Here is a 20,727-nt window from a genome sequence, read left to right on the forward strand (position 1 = left end):
GTCCATCCTTATTATAGACAATCAATAAAAAATAATAAAGACAAAAGAAACACACAAGGAAGACTCCAATACACTACAGCAGTACACTTAGCCACAATAATGGCTACACACAGTATCTTATGAAGTTATCTGAGAAATGTCCATTTCCTTCACAACATCCAATATTATATAACTTAATGAGCGAAATACAACATATAGTTATCACCCACATAGCATTTTCCAGTTTGGGAAAACCTTCTTCAATTCAGCGTAGCGGTTCTTCTCTGTTAGCAGATTTTAACAGAAGTCTTTTTCCAACACCTTGTTTTTTCTCCTTTTGGGAGAGCCTGCTTTCTCCAGCTGGGTATGGCTATGATAGTGTCTGCTCCTCTCTGCTATCCTCCACTATGCTGCTTGGCCGTCCTGCTTCTTCACTTTGATGTTATGCTATCTTAATAACACCTCAGACCAGGCTTTTAGCATATAGGTACAAATTATATTCTTATCTCTCCACTTCGGCCCCATCTCTTCTATAGTTCTAACACTTACTTCTATATACCACTGTCCAACCCCCTAGGCATTTAACTTGTTTCCCTGCTGCTACACTAATTGACATATCAAAGAACCCCTTCAAACAGATGCACTCTTATCAATCCCATTCTTTATTTTATCCAAATTTTATTTTTAATCTTAATTTTACTTAATTCTTAAATCTTAGTTTTACTCCAATATCTTGACATTATCCAGATGCCAAATGCTTTAACCTGGCATCTGTGCACAAGATGAATAATGAGGCAGATGATAGCATCTCATTACACATATATTTATCTGGTATCCTTAATGGTTGCTATAAAACAATAATTGAAGAGGTTAGTTACCCAGAAGCCAATTTAAGACTTTTCTTTATAGGTCAAATATTAGTGGAATTGTGGACTGATTTAAAATTAAGGCATTGCAACAGTTACCATGAAGCAAGCATTGACTTGCATAAACCATTATTGATATCCGCAAACAAACTGACTGTTTAGAAAGTGGATTGTTAAGTGGATTAATGTAATTAGATTGCTGGCTTCTTGGCCTTTTGGCTAAGATCAAGTGTGGTCTGGTGATGCTGCACTTAGTAGTGGCCATTGGGTTGCATTTAAGCTTCATTTTCATCTGAAACAATTTTTAAAAGCGGCATCTCGGCCTTTTGGCTAAGATGCAAATGAGATCAAGCCTTGGGGGGGCGGAGACGTCTGCCTACTCCAATCAGCTTGGCTCATGTAAATCAGGCCCAAGACAGGGTAAAGGGTTGCATACCCTGTCTTGTCAGCTTGGATTGGAAATGTCTCAACTTGTTGAAACTCTGAATTGGACTTGATTTGATTGAATTGGAAAAGTATAAAAACAAAAAAAAAATTAGATTGCTGGCCTTTTGGCTAAGATCAAATGTAGTATCGACATGCTATGCTTGTTTGAAGTCATTAGGTTACATTTTAGCTTCATTTGAAGCAATTTTTAAAAGCGGCATCTCGGCCTTTTGGCTAAGATGCAAATGAGATCAAGCCTTGGAGGAAGAGCTATGCCGACTCCAATCAGCTTGGATTATGTAGATCAAGCCCAAGACAGGAGGTGAGAGCCCTGTCTTGTCAGCTTGGATCGGGAATGTCTCAACTTGTTGAGACTCTGAATTGGACTTGATTTGATTGAATTGGAATTTTTTTTAAATTAGATTGCTGCAAAGATCCATAGAAGTTTACAAGTAGAATGTATAAACCCCAGAAATCTTTGGAAATTAGTCCCTTGGAGAAATGACACTGAAAAAAGAGACATGGTGTTGAAGCTTTTCTTTCAGCTTGCACTCATCACCACACTTCAAAGAATACCAATTCTTTGCAAAGGGAACAGCTGGCAGATTGTACAGGTTGAGTATCCTTTATCTGTAAATCAGAAAACTGAACATATCCAAAAACCTCACTATTTTTGAACCTCATCAACCTTCTGCATGGGAAGTCTAGTTGTTTCTCTGCACTGTTTACCTTGTGAGATTTCTGTTGAACGTGTCAAAAAGAAACTTATTACAATGATACATCTTACATTTCCAAACATTTTATTTACTTTAGACTATAGCCTACCTGGGCTTAGGCTATTGTAATACAAGTATATATACGGTATCTGAAAACCAAAATGATCTGAAATCTGAAATGCAATCAGCCAAGAGAGTTTCAGATAAAGAACACTCGACGTGTATCAAACAGCACGCCCCTTCGGCTGTTGACAACAGGAAAAGTACCAGCTGTACCCAACTAGCTCATGCTTGCAAAACTCAAAACAGTGCTCAACATTACATGCAAATCCTTGATTGGACAATACTTGCTAAACAATCCTGATTATGCTAAGAATTACATTGACAACCAATTTAAGATTATCAATTCAGCTTGTAGTGTGGCTTACTTACATGTGTTAACAGCTATATAAATTCACACATACAGCCCTGGCCTTTGTAAACATAAGGGGAGTGTCCATCTTTTTCAACTAAACAAAAGCTTGAGGGACAGCTATTCACTGGTTCATTTCCCATGGCAATGCCTTGACCAGAGTCGACCTGTCTTGTTTGAATATGAACAAAAGATTAGCAGTTAACTGTTCCTTGGTGCATTCTCCATGGTGATGCCTCTATCAATCAGCAGCCTCTTCTCATGAAATATTAATTGCTGCTCCCTTTCAATGGTATTCTTGCAAACTGTCCTGTTGAGTGCAAGATGAAAAGCTTCAACAGTATGTCCCTTTTTTCAGCAATGCGCAAGTTCTGTACTACCAAATGACTATAACTTAATATCCTTCGTAAGAGTTTTAACAACACCAGGTTAAAGTCCAACAGTTTTATTTGGTAGCAAATGCCATTAGTATATATACGGTTATTGGTATTAGTATATATACATAATTAATATCCTTCTCCATGGACAACTAACAATTTTCTGCCAGTAGTCTATAAAGTTACTTGCTTAAGCAAATAAAGCATTGGGGTGGCACAGTGGTTAGCACTGCTGTCTCACAGTGCCAGGGACCTGGGTTCGATTCCTGGCTTGGGTCACTGATTGTGCGGAGTCTGCGTGGGTTTTCTCCGGGTGCTCTGGTTTCCTCCCACAGTCTGAAAGACGTGTTGGTAAGGTGCATTGACCCGAACAGGTACCGGAGTGCGGCAACTAGGGGAATTTCATAGTGACTTCATTGTAGTGTTAATGTAAACTTATGACTAATAAATAAACTTTACTTTTTTACTTTACATTAGTTAGGTTGGTTGTTAGGTTAATTTGCTTGGCTTACATTGTCAACATTCCCACGGTTATCGTACCATAGAACCATAGAATCCCTACAGTGCAGAAAGAGGCCATCCAGTCCATCAAGTCTGCATGAACTCTCCGAAAGAACAACCCTCCCCTCCCCCTATCCCCATAACTCCATGCATTTACCATGGCTAATCCACTAAACCTACACACCTTTGGACACTAAGCAGCAATTTAGCATGGTCAATTCACATAACCCGCACATGTTTGGACTGTGGGAGGAAACCGGAGCACCATGCAGACACAGGAAGAATGTTCAAACTCCACACCGTCAGTCATTCAAGGCTGGAACTGAACCCGGGTCCCTGGCGCTGTAAGGCAGCAGTGCTAACCATTGTGCCACGGTGCTACCCTTGTACAAATGAACCTGAAGCATAAAGATTAAGAGCCGATATGCCTGCAACAACCATTGATAGTTTTGTAGCCATAAGATTTTTGGTCAATTTGAAACATGTAGCAAGATTTTGTCATTTGTTTCTTGTCAATGTGTGTGTAAATTACTTCTGTGGACAATGCTCCTTTGTCAAATCAAGTTACATATGCCAATGGATGGGTTCATTGCACCTATCACCCCCTCCTGTAAGGAAAGGATTAAGGATTGATGTGTTTGTGTGTGAAGGAAAGGTATTTACCGTAGGCAAGTTTGGATGACACTGCTCATTGCAAATATGATAAGACACTTAGACCTGTTGTTAAAATTAATAAAGTTAATTTGGAACTGTGACTTCCAAAGGACTATTCTTATGCACTGTATTCTCCAACCTAGATTAGTGACAGGAACATGCATGACGTTTTAGAATGTCGCTCAGGGTATATGACTTTTGAAAATTCCCAAAGACAGAAGGTCCTAAGATGACGGGGAAGTCCCAGTGAATAAAGGTTTTGGTCAAAGCTTTGACAAAGGGTCATCTGGACTCGAAACGTCAGCTCTTTTCTCTCCTTACAGATGCTGCCAGACCTGCTGAGATTTTCCAGCGTTTTCTCTTTTGGTTTTAGATTCCAGCATCCACAGTAATTTGCCTTTTATCCAAGATTTTGGTCAAGATCACTCCTAAGGGGCCTGCAGTGGGCTCAGGTTGAACAGCTGTGGGGTACTGTTTTATAGACTATTAAAATTGTTTGAGCATTACTTATTTAATAAAGGTGTTTGATTTAAGTGCAATATTGTCAACATAATTATTGAGCTATGGAACACAAAAAAAAGCTCCCCCCTCTTCTTACAAAAGGCACAAATATAGGGAGGGGGATTTCCTCGGGGAAATCCAGTACAGTGTTTCTGTACTGACAGTAGTGTTACAATCTCCGCAGAGGCCAATAACTTTAAAAGAAAGGAATCCCCAAATGATCATAATGGAAGAAAGTGATGGATAAAATTTCACATTCAGAAACTTTTGCTGTAATAATCAAACCCAAAATCAATATAAAATGAAGCATGAATCAACAGACAAATAGTATTTAAATAGAAATGACGAATTTCGACTTAAATAGTCGAATAGTCTATATTACAAAGAAAGATCTTTAAACATTCTTAACAGCACTCTTAGCACACATGTGACACCATGGGCAGTCACAAAGTCTTTCAAACTCTCCCTTTAGTACGTAGGACCTCTCACTTTTCCCACTCACTGGATTTGGCCCTTGAATCATTTTCACCAGCAGCTATATTCCATCCGAGGTTCCAGCACATGATTAACACTGACAAGGCGCATTTTCATGAACCCTCTCTCCCTCTGGTCATGGCAGAGAGAGTCTGGTCACTCAGCTCTTTAGCATACCTCAGTTATTCACACCACTTTTAGGTTTCAGCCCCTTTCAGCTAGCTCGCACATCGCTTCACCAGAATGCCAACGCTCTTCTTGCTGTCAAACAGAAAACTGACCTTTTCCATAGAAAGCTCTGTTTGTTTCTCCTGAGCACCAGGAGGAATCTGCACAACTTCTTCTGCAGCAGAACGAGCTAAAAACGAAGACTCCCAATTATCTTTTATTTGCCTTTTCTTAGTTACCAAGCTCTCATCTCCATAGCAATGTCAAATCACCAGGTCACTTCTTAAAAATGATCTCGCAGCCGGAAAATCCAATTACGAATTCCTTTCCCAGAATGCGCTTGTTTAATTTGTCTTTGGGTTAAGGGGATATCTCAAAAATACAAACTTCTTACAAACTGCAGAGTTGCAAAATGGCAATGCCTAAGCATTTGCTTCAAAGGCTCCTGACAACCTAAAAATAATAGAAAAACAACAGAAAAAAGAGAGAGGAACAGTTCCTACCAATATCTTGCTGGGCTTTTCGAAACCATTTTATACCGAAGAGGACAAAAAACATCATGACATCCACATAAACAGTAGAGATTTGCACACAGGATGGCATCAGGTCATTTTATGATCATCGGTGCAGATCCACCCACAAACTAACAGGTGCTACTGGTGCCCTTCAAACTCAGCATTGAGAAACTGGATTAAGCTCCTGCATCACAGAGTTTCATCCCAATTCCTGGGCAGTTTTCTCTGATCACTCATTGGGCAAGTCCAGCCAGATAATCTCCTGTCCAATTGTTCCCATGCATACAATAATGAAATCAAGAGCCAGAATATACAATGCCTTGAAATTCAGAATATTCCAGTAACTGGAAATATGAAACTTAAGGATGTTCCAATACAGTTTTCCCAATACTATATATCACAAACCACACTGATGTTACCTGTAAAGGTGTCCCAACATGAAACAACAGTTCATGGTGGTGTATAGTACTTTTAGGAATATTGTGAGGAGTCACATAAAACTCAGTGAGGAACCAGTGCAGTCATTGTATAAACAATTATTAAAGAATATTCATTAACTTAAATGAAAGAAATACACAACAAAAAAGACTACAATCATCGAAGATACTTAAGTACATGAATAACTAAAAACACACACAGTTTATGTAGAAATTACCCCTTGTTGCAAAATATATCTACAATCCCTGAAGTCAAGAAGACTTCCCTTGCCCAAACAAGCAAATTAAATAACTCTATAAATCAAATCCAGCATATAGTTACCACACAATACAGGGCTGATGATCAGCTATGGAAACCATCTTTTCCTGCCCTAGCAAGATATTTAAACTGCCTTTACAAAGGTTTAGAGCAATGCATTGGCTATAAGACTTAGATACAACGCTATAGCATTTCTGAGAAGTAAAAGTTGTTACAGGATTCCCTTGACTGTGAAATGGGTCCTAGGTCCTAGCCTCCTGGCTGTGAGTGTCAGTGAAGAGGGAGTAACGGTTATACTGTTTCCCTTTTTGTTATTTTAAACTCTAGAGTCAGCTGTCTACATATCCCGAATTCTTTCCTTTTATGGAGTTTTGTGTATCTATAGCCCTGAAACACCCAGTCCTTCAGGTAAACTGTTTCTGCTTGGTGAATTTAGCATTTCTATAGCTGTCACCTAAGTAATCTGTTTCTACTATTAGAACAATTCACACCTGATCATTTTAGATACTCTCATGCTTTTGGAATGCCCTGATCACTTTTAGAAGCTTGTCTGACCCTGGAAATGCTGGCTGTTACTGTTGCTAGGCAGATTTCTATTTTTCAGGCCTTTTAAATTCTTGTTCCTGTTGCGAGGCAAATCCTTGACAAACAACCTGGGCAAAAGTAAAGTGGGACAAATAGGAAATGGAAATGGCAAAATTGCATTTTATGCAACTGGTTTTCTATTAGAAGAGTGAACGATGTTGCTTTTAACAGTAATGATCAAATTCATACATAAAATAGTAAGTCTAAGCTAAACTAATTAAAAGACCAATTAATTCATTTTTAAGTTATGAAAGTGGGAAATTTGCATAATTTCAGTCTCACCATCATAGGGTTTAACTTTATGAATCGCAAATTGTTGCTTACAACATGATTCTGTCAGATCATTGCTTCATGTAACCCCAGTATAATGGCACACCACTCGTCCATCAATGCTTAAACTTAAAATGCTTCTCTTTATGTGTAATATTCAACCATAATCTAATTTGCTAATCTCCATTAAACCTGTACTACTACATCAAGATCTTATATAAATGTAAACTATTGCTGTTGTTATATCAAAGAGGAAATTATGGGGGGAGATCAAGAAAGCTACATAGAGATTCTGTTCCATAAAACATATGAAAAGTAAATACAATATTTACATCTGGTTTTACAACTACTGAGGAAAAATTCCAGCCAGACAAACTGAAAATATTGCAGTCTAATTATTCTTTTATTTCACCGCGATAAATTCTGGAACAATGTTGTAGATTTAGGATATGGAAGAGGTTGAGGTTACACAAGATCTTTACATAATAATATTATACAAGCCGCATAATAATATTATACAACACGCCCAAATTCTTAATTCCTGCATTATGCAAATCTGCAATAATTATGCTAAAATTGTATCACATGTCTCCTAAATATGCAAAAAGAATTAAACAATCCAATCAAATGAAAAATAAAATACACTATAAATCAGTGTTGTAAGACAAAAGAGAATACTTGGCCAACTTAACTTTGGCTGATCCAACCCATCTAGCTCTCACCTTTGCAAATAATAGTCAGCACATAATCCTCAATGGGCACAATTCTCATCAAAGGACCTTTGGAAGGAGGGAGCAATATTCCAACGTTTTGAGAAAATAATTCTCAAATCAGTTGTGCTAACTGAATATCTGACTGAAATGGAATGGGAAATGAAAAGGATGTTCATAGACTATGATGCAATTTACATAACTTTCTTAACACAACAAAACTCAAGAACATGATTATGAAACCAGCAGGATGAGAAACAAAATTATTTTCTAGAGGAGAAGGTACATGGAATTTTGATAAAATAGTTAATACAATCTTAGCTGATCCCTTTAAAGACGAACTTGCTAAATGTCTATTTCTGAATGAGACTGAAGATTATAAAGATTAAATACTACCAGAGGTGGTCACATGATGCATGGTGCTTCATGGTTCCTAAGCTGTTTCAGATCACAGAAATGTTCACTGAAGTTTGTAATTCATTAAAGCACAGAGGGTCGAATGTATAAATGTAGGATTATAAAGTCATACTGATGTTTTGCCTGATTTCCCTTTGAATATGAATTAGGCTAGGTAAATTCCAAGATAGAATGGATTGTTGTCCTGTGGAATAAAATATTTGAGATGCCAAATTACGTTTTTCAGTTAAATACTCTATGCTTCAGGGGCACAGCCATACTCGGACCTACTTTTGGGCAACAAAAAGCTCTTAACTAAGGATAGCCACTGGTACAACTGTGCCTGCATGCTGCCTGACAAGCATGACATTATTTCCCCCCTTCACCACCACATTAGTCCAGGGCACCATTCCACCGGTTCGTGTCTTTTCATGTATCGTAAATGGACTGATCTGAAAATAATAATCCAGACACAGAGCCCAAACTTCCAATCAGTTCAATGTGGGAAGTAGATGCACTGAACCTTACTGGTAAGTCCAACAGATGAGCATCCCACCTGGCAAACAATTGGTACTTAAAGAGGTACACATTTTGGAGAATTATTCTTGACTCTGCAGCATTGTAGAGGCGTCATTATCTAATAGCACTGAATGTAAGAAATGATGCCTTGGACATCACTGCAACAACATTTTGGTCGGTAGGTATCACAGGATACCTTATATTAGGAACTATCAATATGACAGCCACTATTAATTCTAGAGTTTTGAAGTAGACATTGCCCATTGGTCCGTTCAAAAAATCATCAGTTGGTTCTAGATATGCTTTACAAACATTGAAATAATAACACTTTGTGAAATATCAACAAATCACAGTCTTAAGAATGGACACAAAAAGTGAAAGAAACCTCATAATTTCTAATTTTTTTCTGAATTTGAGAATACTGCGGAAAGAACTCAAGCAGCTGCCAATCTAAAGAAACTTTCAACACAAATATTTAACCTCTAATAGAACGTTGGACCTATTCAGCTAATTTCCCTACAGGGAACTGCTGAGCAGCAGCCTTAGGGGAAGAGGCTAGGTTACCAGTATACCTCTGTGCAACATCATGGAAGCATAAAATGTGAGAAATGTAACAAAATAACTGAAGCCTGGGAAATGTCCTTGTTCTTGTGGAGTTCTTGTCCAGTAAGTATAACTTATTTCTGTTCTCTTACTTTAGTACATCCTCAAAAACAGAGAAACATAATATATTTTCAATTTCATGTGATACAATTCAATCCTACGAGAGATGCATACAATGAATGTGCAATGGTTCTAAATCATTGTGAAGTCTATACCCTATTTCAGAAGTCTTCTTGGATCACGCAAAGTGCTCCCAATTAGTGATCAAGAAAATTAATGGCTCTATTTGGAAATGTGATAGTTTTGAGGCTAGCTAAATCAAAGAATTATGATTCAAATTAAAACCTGCATAAAAGCAAGCTTGATAATGAGAGCTCTTCTTAGGAAAGAAGTACAGTTTGGCTCACATTGTCGTTAGAGAAGCCACTGCCTAAAATGTGAATATAAGAGCCATCTATAAGGCTCAGAGTCAATCATGCCAGAAGACAGATTCATATTTTTAATCAAATAATTTGAAATCCTAAAAGTAAAATTACAATATATTAAACCCAATCCCCATCAAGCAAGTGTTTTTCACCTTGAGAAATTTAAGTTGCACAATTATGTTAAAAAAACATAAGGACAATTCCAGCATGTTCATGTTTTAAAAGAATTCATTGTCCCATAAGACAAAGTTTGGTTAAAATTAAGGTTGTAAAAATGCCAAGATTTTGCGCTTCGTATATTCATCCAAGAGGGACTTCAAAGCTGCAGAGCTTTGGCCATCATTCTGATTCAAAATGACTGCCAGTGAAAGAATACATCATAGCTGGCCCAAACAAAAGTAAAGCTTGGGAAATGGGTTACTGGAAAACACAAAATCACAGCCAGAGTGGAATTTGTTACAGCTCTAGTTAAAAATCTGATTATGAATGTTATACATTACTGTTTGTGAACTGCGTTATGACAGGTAGATAATTGATTCCCCTGCATTTTAACAAAATTAAGATAGATACAAAAAAGCATAAGTAAGGTTACGTAAAGCATTTTAAATGTCCAAAATATTATGAACTGGTAAAGTTCTGGCAAAATTCAAAAACAAAATTTTTTTGTGTGTATCGTACATTGTAGCTGTCCCATGGATAGAATAGCACCCCAGTTTCCAATTAGTTTTTGCCCATTTCACACTAAACTGCATATTATGCCCAAAGCATAGTTAATGAAAATACATCCCTACTTCACATTTGGACAATACATGACGTCTCTGAAAAAGTGTGTGCATTCTGGAAGTTATTACTGAAGGAAAATCCACAATTGTTGCCATTATTTCCCCAACAATAATAGTTGTGCAATTATTGAACAATTGAGACTTCAGATGCAATGACCAGAGTTGTTAATGCAGTTATATAATGGCCCATTGTAATGTTCCATGGTTGGGAACCAGTCATTTGAAACTTTTGTGTATTGAAGTGTAATGTAGGGTGTGGTATAATACTAGGGTAAAATCAACAGCTGGGTCTTCAAAATAGGCAAGCTTAGAGCTTTTCCATCATTTCTGCTGGCAGTGTGCTTCTCACTTGCACAAAAAAATGAATTTTTTTAGCCTCTGGTAATAATCAAAAAAACCTGACAGCACTCTGGAGTTGTTGGTCTGATTGATCGCCTCTTGTGGACAGGCATGTTGCTGTTAAGAGAAGCAGTTTATGCCTCAGAGGGGACCTTCAAAACTTGAACTCTTTACAGCATTTGGACCAATAGCTTTTCCAAGATTAAGCTTTTGAAGGGCACTTTCAGCTGGATTGCTAAATTTGGATGAGAATTTTGGAACACAGCCTTGGAATTCAGCTGCATATTCTGTAAATATTATGTCGAGCATCTACAAATTATCCACAGAATTGTAACATTTCATTCCATTATTAAAAGACACAGTGAAGTTAGATTCAACATGAGATACTGATTATTTGGTCATCATCAACTTCTATACTCCCTAGTCCTGCTTTCATGAAGCGACCAAAATAATTCCTGATTTGTGAACAGTACAAATGGAACCAAAATACTGCTCCCTTAGCAATCAGCCAATTAGGAATTATGCAATTCAGAATAAATTGAAAAAAATTACAATATTCTGAGGCAAATAGAAATTACAATTTAGGGTGGCACGGTGGCACAGTGGTTAGCATTGCTGCCTCAGAGCGCCAGGGACACAGGTTCAATTCTGGCCTCGGGTCACTGTCTGTGTGGAGTTTGTACTTCCTCCTTGTGTCTGCGTGGGTTTCCTCCGTGTGTTCCAGTTTCCTCCCACACTTCAAAGATGCGTGGGTTAGGTTGATTGGCCATGCTAAATTGACCCTAGTGTCAGGGGATTAGCAGGGTAAATGTGTGGGGTTACGGGAATAGGGCCTGGTGGGATTATGGTCGGTGCAGACTCAGTGGGCCGAATGGCAAGCATCTGCACTGAAGGGATTCTATAATTACCTACCATATGCCAAATATTAAGGATGGTCATGGACCAATCCATGAACCTTCTCACTTTTTAATAAAGCCATATATATTAGGCTCTAATGATAGGCACTTAAACGTAGGACTGATTGGTTTTAATCTGTGATTGTAATTCTAAGTTTGAGTGAAATATTTTGTCCAGCCTCATGAAAGAAGATGCTGATTTCTTGCGAATGGAAAACTCAAAGTCGCAATCATCATATGTTACATTACATAAATTTAGTCACGCTTGCTGAATCATGCCTTACAGCCAATGTCCAAGACACTTCCAGACCCTACAGAAGAAGTGGCAAATTGGTATACAATCAGGAGGGTGTTAACCTGGAGATCCTCAACAGTGACTTCAGACTCCATGAAGTCTCAAGGCATCAGGTCAAATATGGGCTGTGGACAGTGGTTTAAACTCACATGGTGGAAGAGGTTTGGTTGAAGGACCGTTTAGGAACCCAAAGAGAATGGTCAGGGTATCAGAAAGGTATAACAATGTAGACAAAGGCATGCAGAATGGGACAGAAAGGGACAGAGAGTTTAACAAAAACTGCACATCAGTTAAAGAGATATTTACAGGGAAGACTATGATAAGACATTTACAGAGGTAAAAAGAAATGAAATTAAAGATTCTTTATCTGAATGCAAGAAGCATCTGCACCAAAATAGATTACCTAATGGCACAAATAGAGGTCAATTTAAATTTAGATTTAATCGCCATTATTGGGACATTACTCCAAGATGATCTAGGATGAGAAATAAATATTCCAGGGTACACAATATTTTCAAATGACAGACAGAATGGAAAAGAATCATAGAATCAAACAGTGAAGAAGGCGGTCATTCGGCCCATGGACTCTTTGCCAGAACAAATCAAAGTAATACTGCAGGGATCTGATTGATTTCCATTTTATACATTTAGGTTGAATGCCAAAGTATTAAACACCTTTGGAGCGATTCCATGCCTGGAAGCTCACAAAGTGATTTTTTTGCAAGTATTCAAGCCCCAATTTTGCCGAGCCTTAAGCCAATATTCACTTGCTTCTGTTGTTCAGCTGAGGGAAATGAGGACACCTGTTACACCAGATCTCTGCCTTACTAATTCTCAACAAACACTTCCAGGCTTAGCCTTCAGTTCCAGCAAAGCATGCAGATCATTGCAATATTGCAGGAATCAATGCAGAGTCAGCACTAAGCCACATCAAAGTTCAATATAATCCATCATCTATGACAACAAAGAGTTAAGCTGCACAGGCAAAACATTTCAAAGACCACTAAGAAACACCTTTTGCAGTTAGAGGCCAATTCTAGATCACTTTCAAATTATGTTTCCATCATGGTGCATATGTTTACATGAGGCTTTGAAGCTATATATTTGTATATATTTTTTCTACCACACATTTATAACCATGAATGCATTTCCCATGGGAATCTAACAATGTGAAATGCACTTCCTAAATTCACTTATGGGAAGTGGGTATCACTGGCTAGGCCAGCATTTATTGCCCATCCCTAAACTGCGAACTGCCATCTTGAACAGTCCATGTACTGTAGGTACACCCACAGTGCTAAGATAAAGAATAACCACAATGGTATAAAAGGCAGATTGAAACAGGATAAATAATCTTAGCTCACCTGCTTCTGCATACACAAGAGGACAAATCTCTCATTGGTAGATCATTAGTCCAATTCACAATGACGACAAGCTCTATGCCACTGTGATAAATGATGTTTAGATTGTAATGCGGGATTATTTTCCAGAAGCATCCCAATTGTAGCATGCTATACTCGATGTGATATTGTACAAGCTATCAAAGCTATATTGGCTGTCAACAACCATATTTGCAAACATTCTTGTTTGCAAACACATCTTCAATAACTGTGTAAAATGTTTTCACAGGATTGGGTTTGCAGAACTAAATACAGAGTTACACCATCTGCTGTGAGGGCTCCTGAAAACGTGCATCAAAAAGATGGCAGTGTTATGGACGGGGCAAGATGTGAGGGCAAAAGGGAAGAGTGGCAAAAAAGAGGACCTGGAGTCAGTCAGCAGTACTTTGAATGTCAGGTGTAAAGAGAATCCAGAGACCATCAGCAGAAGAACTATCCATTCCCATCCAGTCCAGTCTGTGGCTTCAGAGCAGAGTGGCCATGTTTAGAGAGGAATCAAAATGTGGCACCATAGGAAAACAGAAGTGATTTGTTGGTGAATATTTTACCAATTTATTTTCAATACTCATGTAATTTATTAGCAAGTGAGGTTTTATTAACCTCACTTTAATAGGGTTTCTAGCTGTAGGAAAGGTTATTGGGAGTAGCAGTGATAATTAATTCTAAGTTAAGAAAAATTAATTAATTAATGCACAATAAACATGACATGACATGTTATGTATTCTGGCTGCAGAATGGAGGAGCTCCCGGATCTTGCTGTGTCCAGGGCAATTACGTTTATATTTGTTATTTCCTAACGCTCAGCAAATAAATATTTGAGTGTCAAAGAAAAACTAAAGGACGTACATCCCTAGCTAACTAAGGAAGTTAAAGATAATATCAAATTGGAAGAAAAAGTACACAATTCTGTGAGTGTTAGTGACAGGTTAGAAGATTGGACAGAATATAACACAAAACAAAGAGTGGCCAAAAATTGAGAAATTAAGAATACGAGAGAAAGAAGAGTGCAAAGTAAGCTACCTGACTCCCCTGCAGACTTTCAGAAATTTTGTCCCTTATTGTGACACTTTCCTTTAATTATCTTCAATTTTATTGGTGCACAAATTTCTGTCCCTACGTTTACTTTGCTCCCAGCAGTTGATTCGGTCTGTACCTGATTCCATGAATAAAGATACAATTCAGCTGACCCAGAAATGCTGAAACACTAAACCATTCCAATAGACTTATCAATTCTTGACATTTTAAATGTGGCTTAGAACAGAAATGGAAAATCAATCTTTCAAATGTTCACCCTTAAATTGGATCATTTAACTTATTCTAAGAATTTAAGCTTTAAATGTTTCTGCTGACAGTGTCCCTGTAATAATCAATTTACTTTGAACATGAGAATACAAACCTTGACATGCATTAAATCTGTAAGAGGAAGTAAAATGTTTTGATATTTACACTTTCCATTGCAACACTAACAACCAATTGACAGCTTTCTGTTCCTTCCCGAACAGTTTTTGCAAGGTGAGCTGGAAAGGGATCTATTTACATTAATGTGCAACTTCACAATATGCGCTGAAAGATGTGGAATGGTCATGTAGAATAGTTTTCCTATAATACAAATTGCCATGGTATAGACTCAAGACAGGAGCAATGGAAAATCACTGCTCTAAAGAACATTAAAATCATACTAAACCCAGACATTTCTTTCTTTTAATGTTATGAACAACTGTACATTTCAGCCCTGAATTAAAAAGTTCTGTCAATCTGGTACTGACAAAATAGGAAAATGCATTATATGTAAGAATATGGTATCCTTACATTGACAAAAGATTTGAAAACATCTCTTTTTTATTCTGGCTTTAAAAAGCCAATACTTGGATTTCTTACCTGGAATAATGAGGAACAACACCTTGGAAGAATTACATGATCCACCTTTCGGCCAACAATCAAGGGATCCAAACTTTAGCAGCTGAGTAGCAGCCCCGCAGCAATAGAGGAATTCTTCCTGGGCTAATGCTTCTTGTTCCATACACAGCATTTTCGTATTGGAAGCTAACCAAAACAAAATTTGCAACTATCAAAATAAAAAATGCACAACAACGCAGTCAGTATGTTCGGTTGGTGGTGGTGGAGTTTTTTTTAAACAAGTAACATCAAACCACATCTAATATTTGGTACTTTACAAAGATCATAAATTATGATTGTGTGAAGCCCAACAGATCCAGGCACACTTCCAACCATCCAATGGATGGTGCAACTTAAAATTGGATGCCAAACATAGGTTCAAAGCATAAAGCCGCCCAAATTGCACAGCTGCATGGAGATTGCTACCACAACAGGAGAAGTGCAAGCCAACTGAAGAATCATATTGAAATGATTTAATGATTTATACATTTTTAAAAACGTTCTCAATACGTGCAGGGACATTGTTCCTTTTAAAAAGAGGAGAACCTTTCATTTTTCCATTCTCTGGCAGTAAAGTAAAGAGAACAACTATACAACAAAAAACATTTGTGTTATTTTCCTCAAGGGATCTCTGTAATAATTCTCTGTGCTATGTTGTACAATACTGATAATAATGATATAATTTAAAGGTCAGGTTTGTTATTCAATTCTGGTTACTATGCATTGAAAGTATTTTTTTTAAGTACATAATCTTTGAACTATTTGAAAAATGCTGCCCCCGTTCCTTTACTTGTTGTAGTCACATAACAACAACATTGACATTAATTGAAAAAATATTTGTATAACTATGAAAAAGTCTGCCTTTGAAAGACCAGGGCATGGAAAAACACTTTGGAGCCCCAAGAATTACCGCTGTAGAAAAACAAACACTTTTAATATATTGGAATACTTGAGATAGTAACACTATCACATTCCAGTAAATTGAATTCAAGAGTAATGATGTAATGGTAATAACTTCAAGCCTTACTTCCTCCAGAAGTGGTGCTGTCCCCTCTAAAAAAAACATTATGACAAGATACCTGTTATTCTTACTTGCTCCAGAGGTGGAGCAGTAATCTGATACACTAAGTGCTTCAATTATATTTGTTGCATCAGGCTAAGCTTTCTTCTGGATTTTCACCCCCATTCCAGAAGTCCCAAATGGAAACCACAATAAAATTGGGGGGGGTGGGGGGGTGGAAAGAGGATGCTTATCACTGAACCCTCGTAATTTTTATCTGAACCTACTTGAGGTCATCCAAAAGCCTGTTGTTCGTTCATCACCTCTGTGCTCGCTGACCTACATTGGCTTAAACTCCTAAATGCGTCCAATTACAAACTCTTGCACCCTTGTTCAAACTCCCTTTGTCTTTCCCCATCTCATTTACCTTCTCCAATGGAAAACATTCCAAGAGCTCTGCACTGTTCCAAGTACGTCTGGCCTCCACTACATTCCAAAATGCATTTGCCCCGTCATTGACAACAGCTCCTTCACCTATCCAGCCCCTCTAGCCTCCCCCTCCCCCAAATCTCTTCACCTCTCGCTCATGCTTTAAGACCATAATGAAAACATATCTCCTTGACCAAACCTTTAGTCTCCCCTCTTGATATCACCTTCCTCAGCTCAAGTGTCAATATTATCTGACTATACATCTGCGAAGCAGCTGGGCTCATTTAGCCACATTAAAGGCGTTAAACACAAGTTATTGTCCATTGCTGTTTATCAGGGAATGTTGCAAGACATCCAGCGGTAGATGCAGGAGATTGCTGTGTCCCATCTTCAGAACTTATTATGTGGGCTTTGAAAAACAAATGAGCTTCTCTGTGATGAGTGTTGTGATCCTGGAATAAACCCACAAGTTTATCTGTCGTGGGACAAAAAGATTGAGATTCAAGATCCTTACTAAGATAACAAAGCAACAAGACTCCACACGTTTCGAACAAACAAAATAAACTTTACAAGGTCATATCGTTCAGGGTTAATATGAGATACATGTGAATTAACAAACAATTTGTGGTCAAACTCACCGCACTGCACAATAAATGGCAGATATGACCAAGGTAGATCCCATGGATTTCTCAACAGCCCACCCTGATGTCAAAAAACACTGACTTATGAGAGATTCCAGTCTTCACCATTGAAGGTTACCCTTGGAATTTTCTCCAGAACACACTCCAAATCGGATGGTCTCAATGTTGGCCCACTGCATGGGAGTTCAACCTTGTCTCCCAAAATTCCATTCCCTTGGATTCCTGAGTACACACTCAAGCACTAACTCACAAACATAACTTCAGCTCCTCAGCCACATCAAGCAGAATACTATTGTGTAGAATACTAATGAGGCTGGAAACTATTGCGGAATACTAATGAGGCTAGAGAAGTAATAATAGGAAACAAAGAAATGGCAGAGGAACTGAACAGTTACTTTGTATCAGTCTTCACAGTGAAAGACACCAGTGGGATGCCAGAGCTCCAGGAGAATCAAGGGACACAGGTGAGTGTAGTGGTCATTACTAAGGAGAAGGTTCTGGGGAAACTGAAAGGTCTGAAGGTAGATAAATCACCTGGACCGGATGGACTACACTCCAGGGTTCTAAAGGAGATAGCTGAGGAAATTGTGTGGCTTTTGCTACCAAATAAACCTGTTGGACTTTAACCTGGTGTTGTTAAACTTCTTACGGTAGAGAGGGTCCCAGAGGACTGGAAAGTAGCGAATGTAACACCGCTGTTTAAGAAAGGAGGGGAGCAGGAGATGGGAAATTATAGGCCAGTTGGCCTGACTTCGGATATTGGCAAGATTTTAAGAGTCCATTATTAAAGATGAGATCGTGGAGTACTTGGAAGTGCATGATAAAATAGGACTAGTCAGCAAGGCTTCGTCAAGGGGAGGTCACGTTTGCCAAATCTGTTAGAGTTCTTTGAGGATGTAACAAGGAAGTTCGATAAAGGAGAACCAGTGGACATGATTTGTTTAGATTTCCAAAAGGCCTCTGACAAGGTGCCACATAGGAGACTGTTTAATAAGTTAAGTGCCCATGGTGTTAAGGATAAGATCCTGGCATGAATAGAGGATTGGTTGACCGGCACATCGTGACCGGCAAAAGGCAGAGAGTGGGGATAAAGGGGTCTTTTTTCAGAATGGCAGCCGGTGACCAGTGGTGTGCCTCAGGGGTCAGTGCTGGGACCACAACTTTTCACAATATACATTAATGATTTGGAGAAAGGAACTGAAGACACTGTTGCTAAGTTTGCAGATGATACAAAGATATGTAGAGGGACAGGTAGTATTGAGGAAGCACAGGGGCTGCAGAAGGACTTGGACAGGTTAGGAGAGTGGGCAAAGAAGTGGCGGGTGGAATACAATGCGGAAAAGTGTGAGGTTATGCACTTTGGAAGGAGGAATGGAGGCAGAGACTATTTTCCAAATGGGAAATGCTTCGGAAACCAGAAACACGCAGGGACTTGGGAGTCATCGTTCAAGATTCTCTTGAGGTTAACGTGTAGGTTCAGTCGGCAATTAGGAAGGCAAATGCAATGTTAGCATTCATGTTGAGAGGGCGAGAATACAAGAGCAGGGATCTACTTCTGAGGCTGTATAAGGCTCTGGTCAGACCCCATTTGGAGTATTGTGAGCAGTTTTGGGCCCCATATCTAAAGAAGGATGTGGAGGCCTTGGAAAGAGTCCAGAGGAGGTTCACAACAATGATCCCTGGAATGAAGAGCGTGTCATATGAGGAACGGTTGAGGATTCTGGTTCTGTACTTGTTGGAATTTAGAAGGATGAGAGAGGATCTTATTGAAACTACAGGATACTGTGAGCCCTGGATAGAGTGGACATGGAGCAGATGTTTCCACTAATTGGAAAAACTAGAACCAGAGGGCACAACCTCAGGCTAAAGGGATGATCCTTTAAAACAGAGATGAGGAGGAATTTCTTCAGCCAGAGAATGGTGAATCTGTGGAACTCTTTTCCGCAGAAGGCTGTGGAGGTCAGGTCATTGACTGTCTTTGAGACAAAGATCTTGATTAATAAGGAGATCAGAAGTTATGGGGAAAAGGCAGAAGAATGGGGATGAGAAAAATATCAGCCCTGATTGAATGACGGAGCAGACTCGATGGGCCATGTGGTCTAATTCTGCTCCTATGTCTTATGGACTATGGTCCTAAATGGTTCAAGTCACCCAGAAGCGGGGTATCATATCAGAGAAGCATCCTAGACAGGGGACAGGGAGTGGTCCAAAAGTTAAGAGGAGGATCTAAGCAGAAGCTAGGGCTGCAGTTGACAGAGTTTACGTGATGTCACCAACCTTGTGCTACCTTCTTCGATTGCCAGGTTTCTCCTGAGCCTTCTGTGATCACCACACTGCTCCTTAGCACTCTTCCACCAACAGGGCCTCCGCCGAGCCTTCTTCCACCAACAGGGCTTCCGCCGAGTCCTCTTCCACCAACAGGGCCTCCGCCGAGCCCTCTTCCACCAACAGGGCTTCTGCCGATCCCTCTTCCACCAACAGGGCCTCCGCCGAGCTCTCTTCCACCAACAGGGCCTCCGCCGAGCCCTCTTCCACCAACAGGGCCTCCGCCGAACCCTCTTCCACCAACAGGGCCTCCGCCGAGCCCTCTTCCATCAACAGGCTTCTGCCGAGGCGTTCTCGTGATCCCTCATTGATCAACAGAGCTTCTCCTGAGCTCTCTTTGATAAATCGGGGTTTCCTTGAGCCCGCTTCGATCAACAGAGATTTTCCTGAGCCTCTTCAATTGCTGGGGCTTCTTCTCCTGAACCCTCACTTCTTACAGTTTGCCGACTCCAACCTTGGCTTTTGCTTGGAGCCTCTTAATCTGCTCCTCCTTCTTTGGAACCTCTCCCTGTCCCCTGCCTAGGATGCTTTTCTGATACGATATTCCGCTTCTGAGTCACACAAGCCAGTTTTAGTGTGCGATTGCTGGGCCTGTCCTCTACTTGAAGAACTTAAAATGCTAAATTGTGCAGGTGTTGCCCTCTCCCAGTCTGTGCACCCGTGGGAACTGTCAAGGTCTTCCAGGATTCGGAATTCCTGCCTTCTCTACCCCTGTGATCTCCAACAAAATATTTTATACTTTTGTAACACGTGACACAAGAAAAGGATCAGAAGGACCATCTCAGCAATGACATGTTGAAGAAGCAATGTTAATAGCTTCTGCACCTAATCCCTTGTAAGCATATCTCCCTATCTGCACACTGTGGTGGGGTTAAATCAGCATAGCCCATTAACAATACTTGAGTAGGCTTCAATAAATAAATGAAATAAA

At 39.2% G+C, this 20,727-nt stretch overlaps 1 protein-coding gene across 3 annotated transcripts in view; it reads right to left on the minus strand.

Annotated features, from left to right (window-relative positions):
• ldah (lipid droplet associated hydrolase) overlaps positions 1 to 20,727 on the minus strand; it is a 265,023-nt gene that overhangs the window by 215,313 nt on the left and 28,983 nt on the right. For all 3 annotated transcript variants that reach the window (XM_078213073.1, XM_078213075.1, XM_078213074.1), the window contains exon 2: positions 15,384 to 15,548. In XM_078213073.1, the coding sequence (XP_078069199.1) occupies positions 15,384 to 15,534 (151 nt within the window). In that variant the 5' untranslated portion in view covers positions 15,535 to 15,548. The remainder of the gene's footprint in view (positions 1 to 15,383; positions 15,549 to 20,727) is intronic.

This window comes from Mustelus asterias, chromosome 5 (assembly GCF_964213995.1).
Source record: "Mustelus asterias chromosome 5, sMusAst1.hap1.1, whole genome shotgun sequence".
NCBI classification, from domain to species: Eukaryota; Metazoa; Chordata; class Chondrichthyes; order Carcharhiniformes; family Triakidae; genus Mustelus; species Mustelus asterias.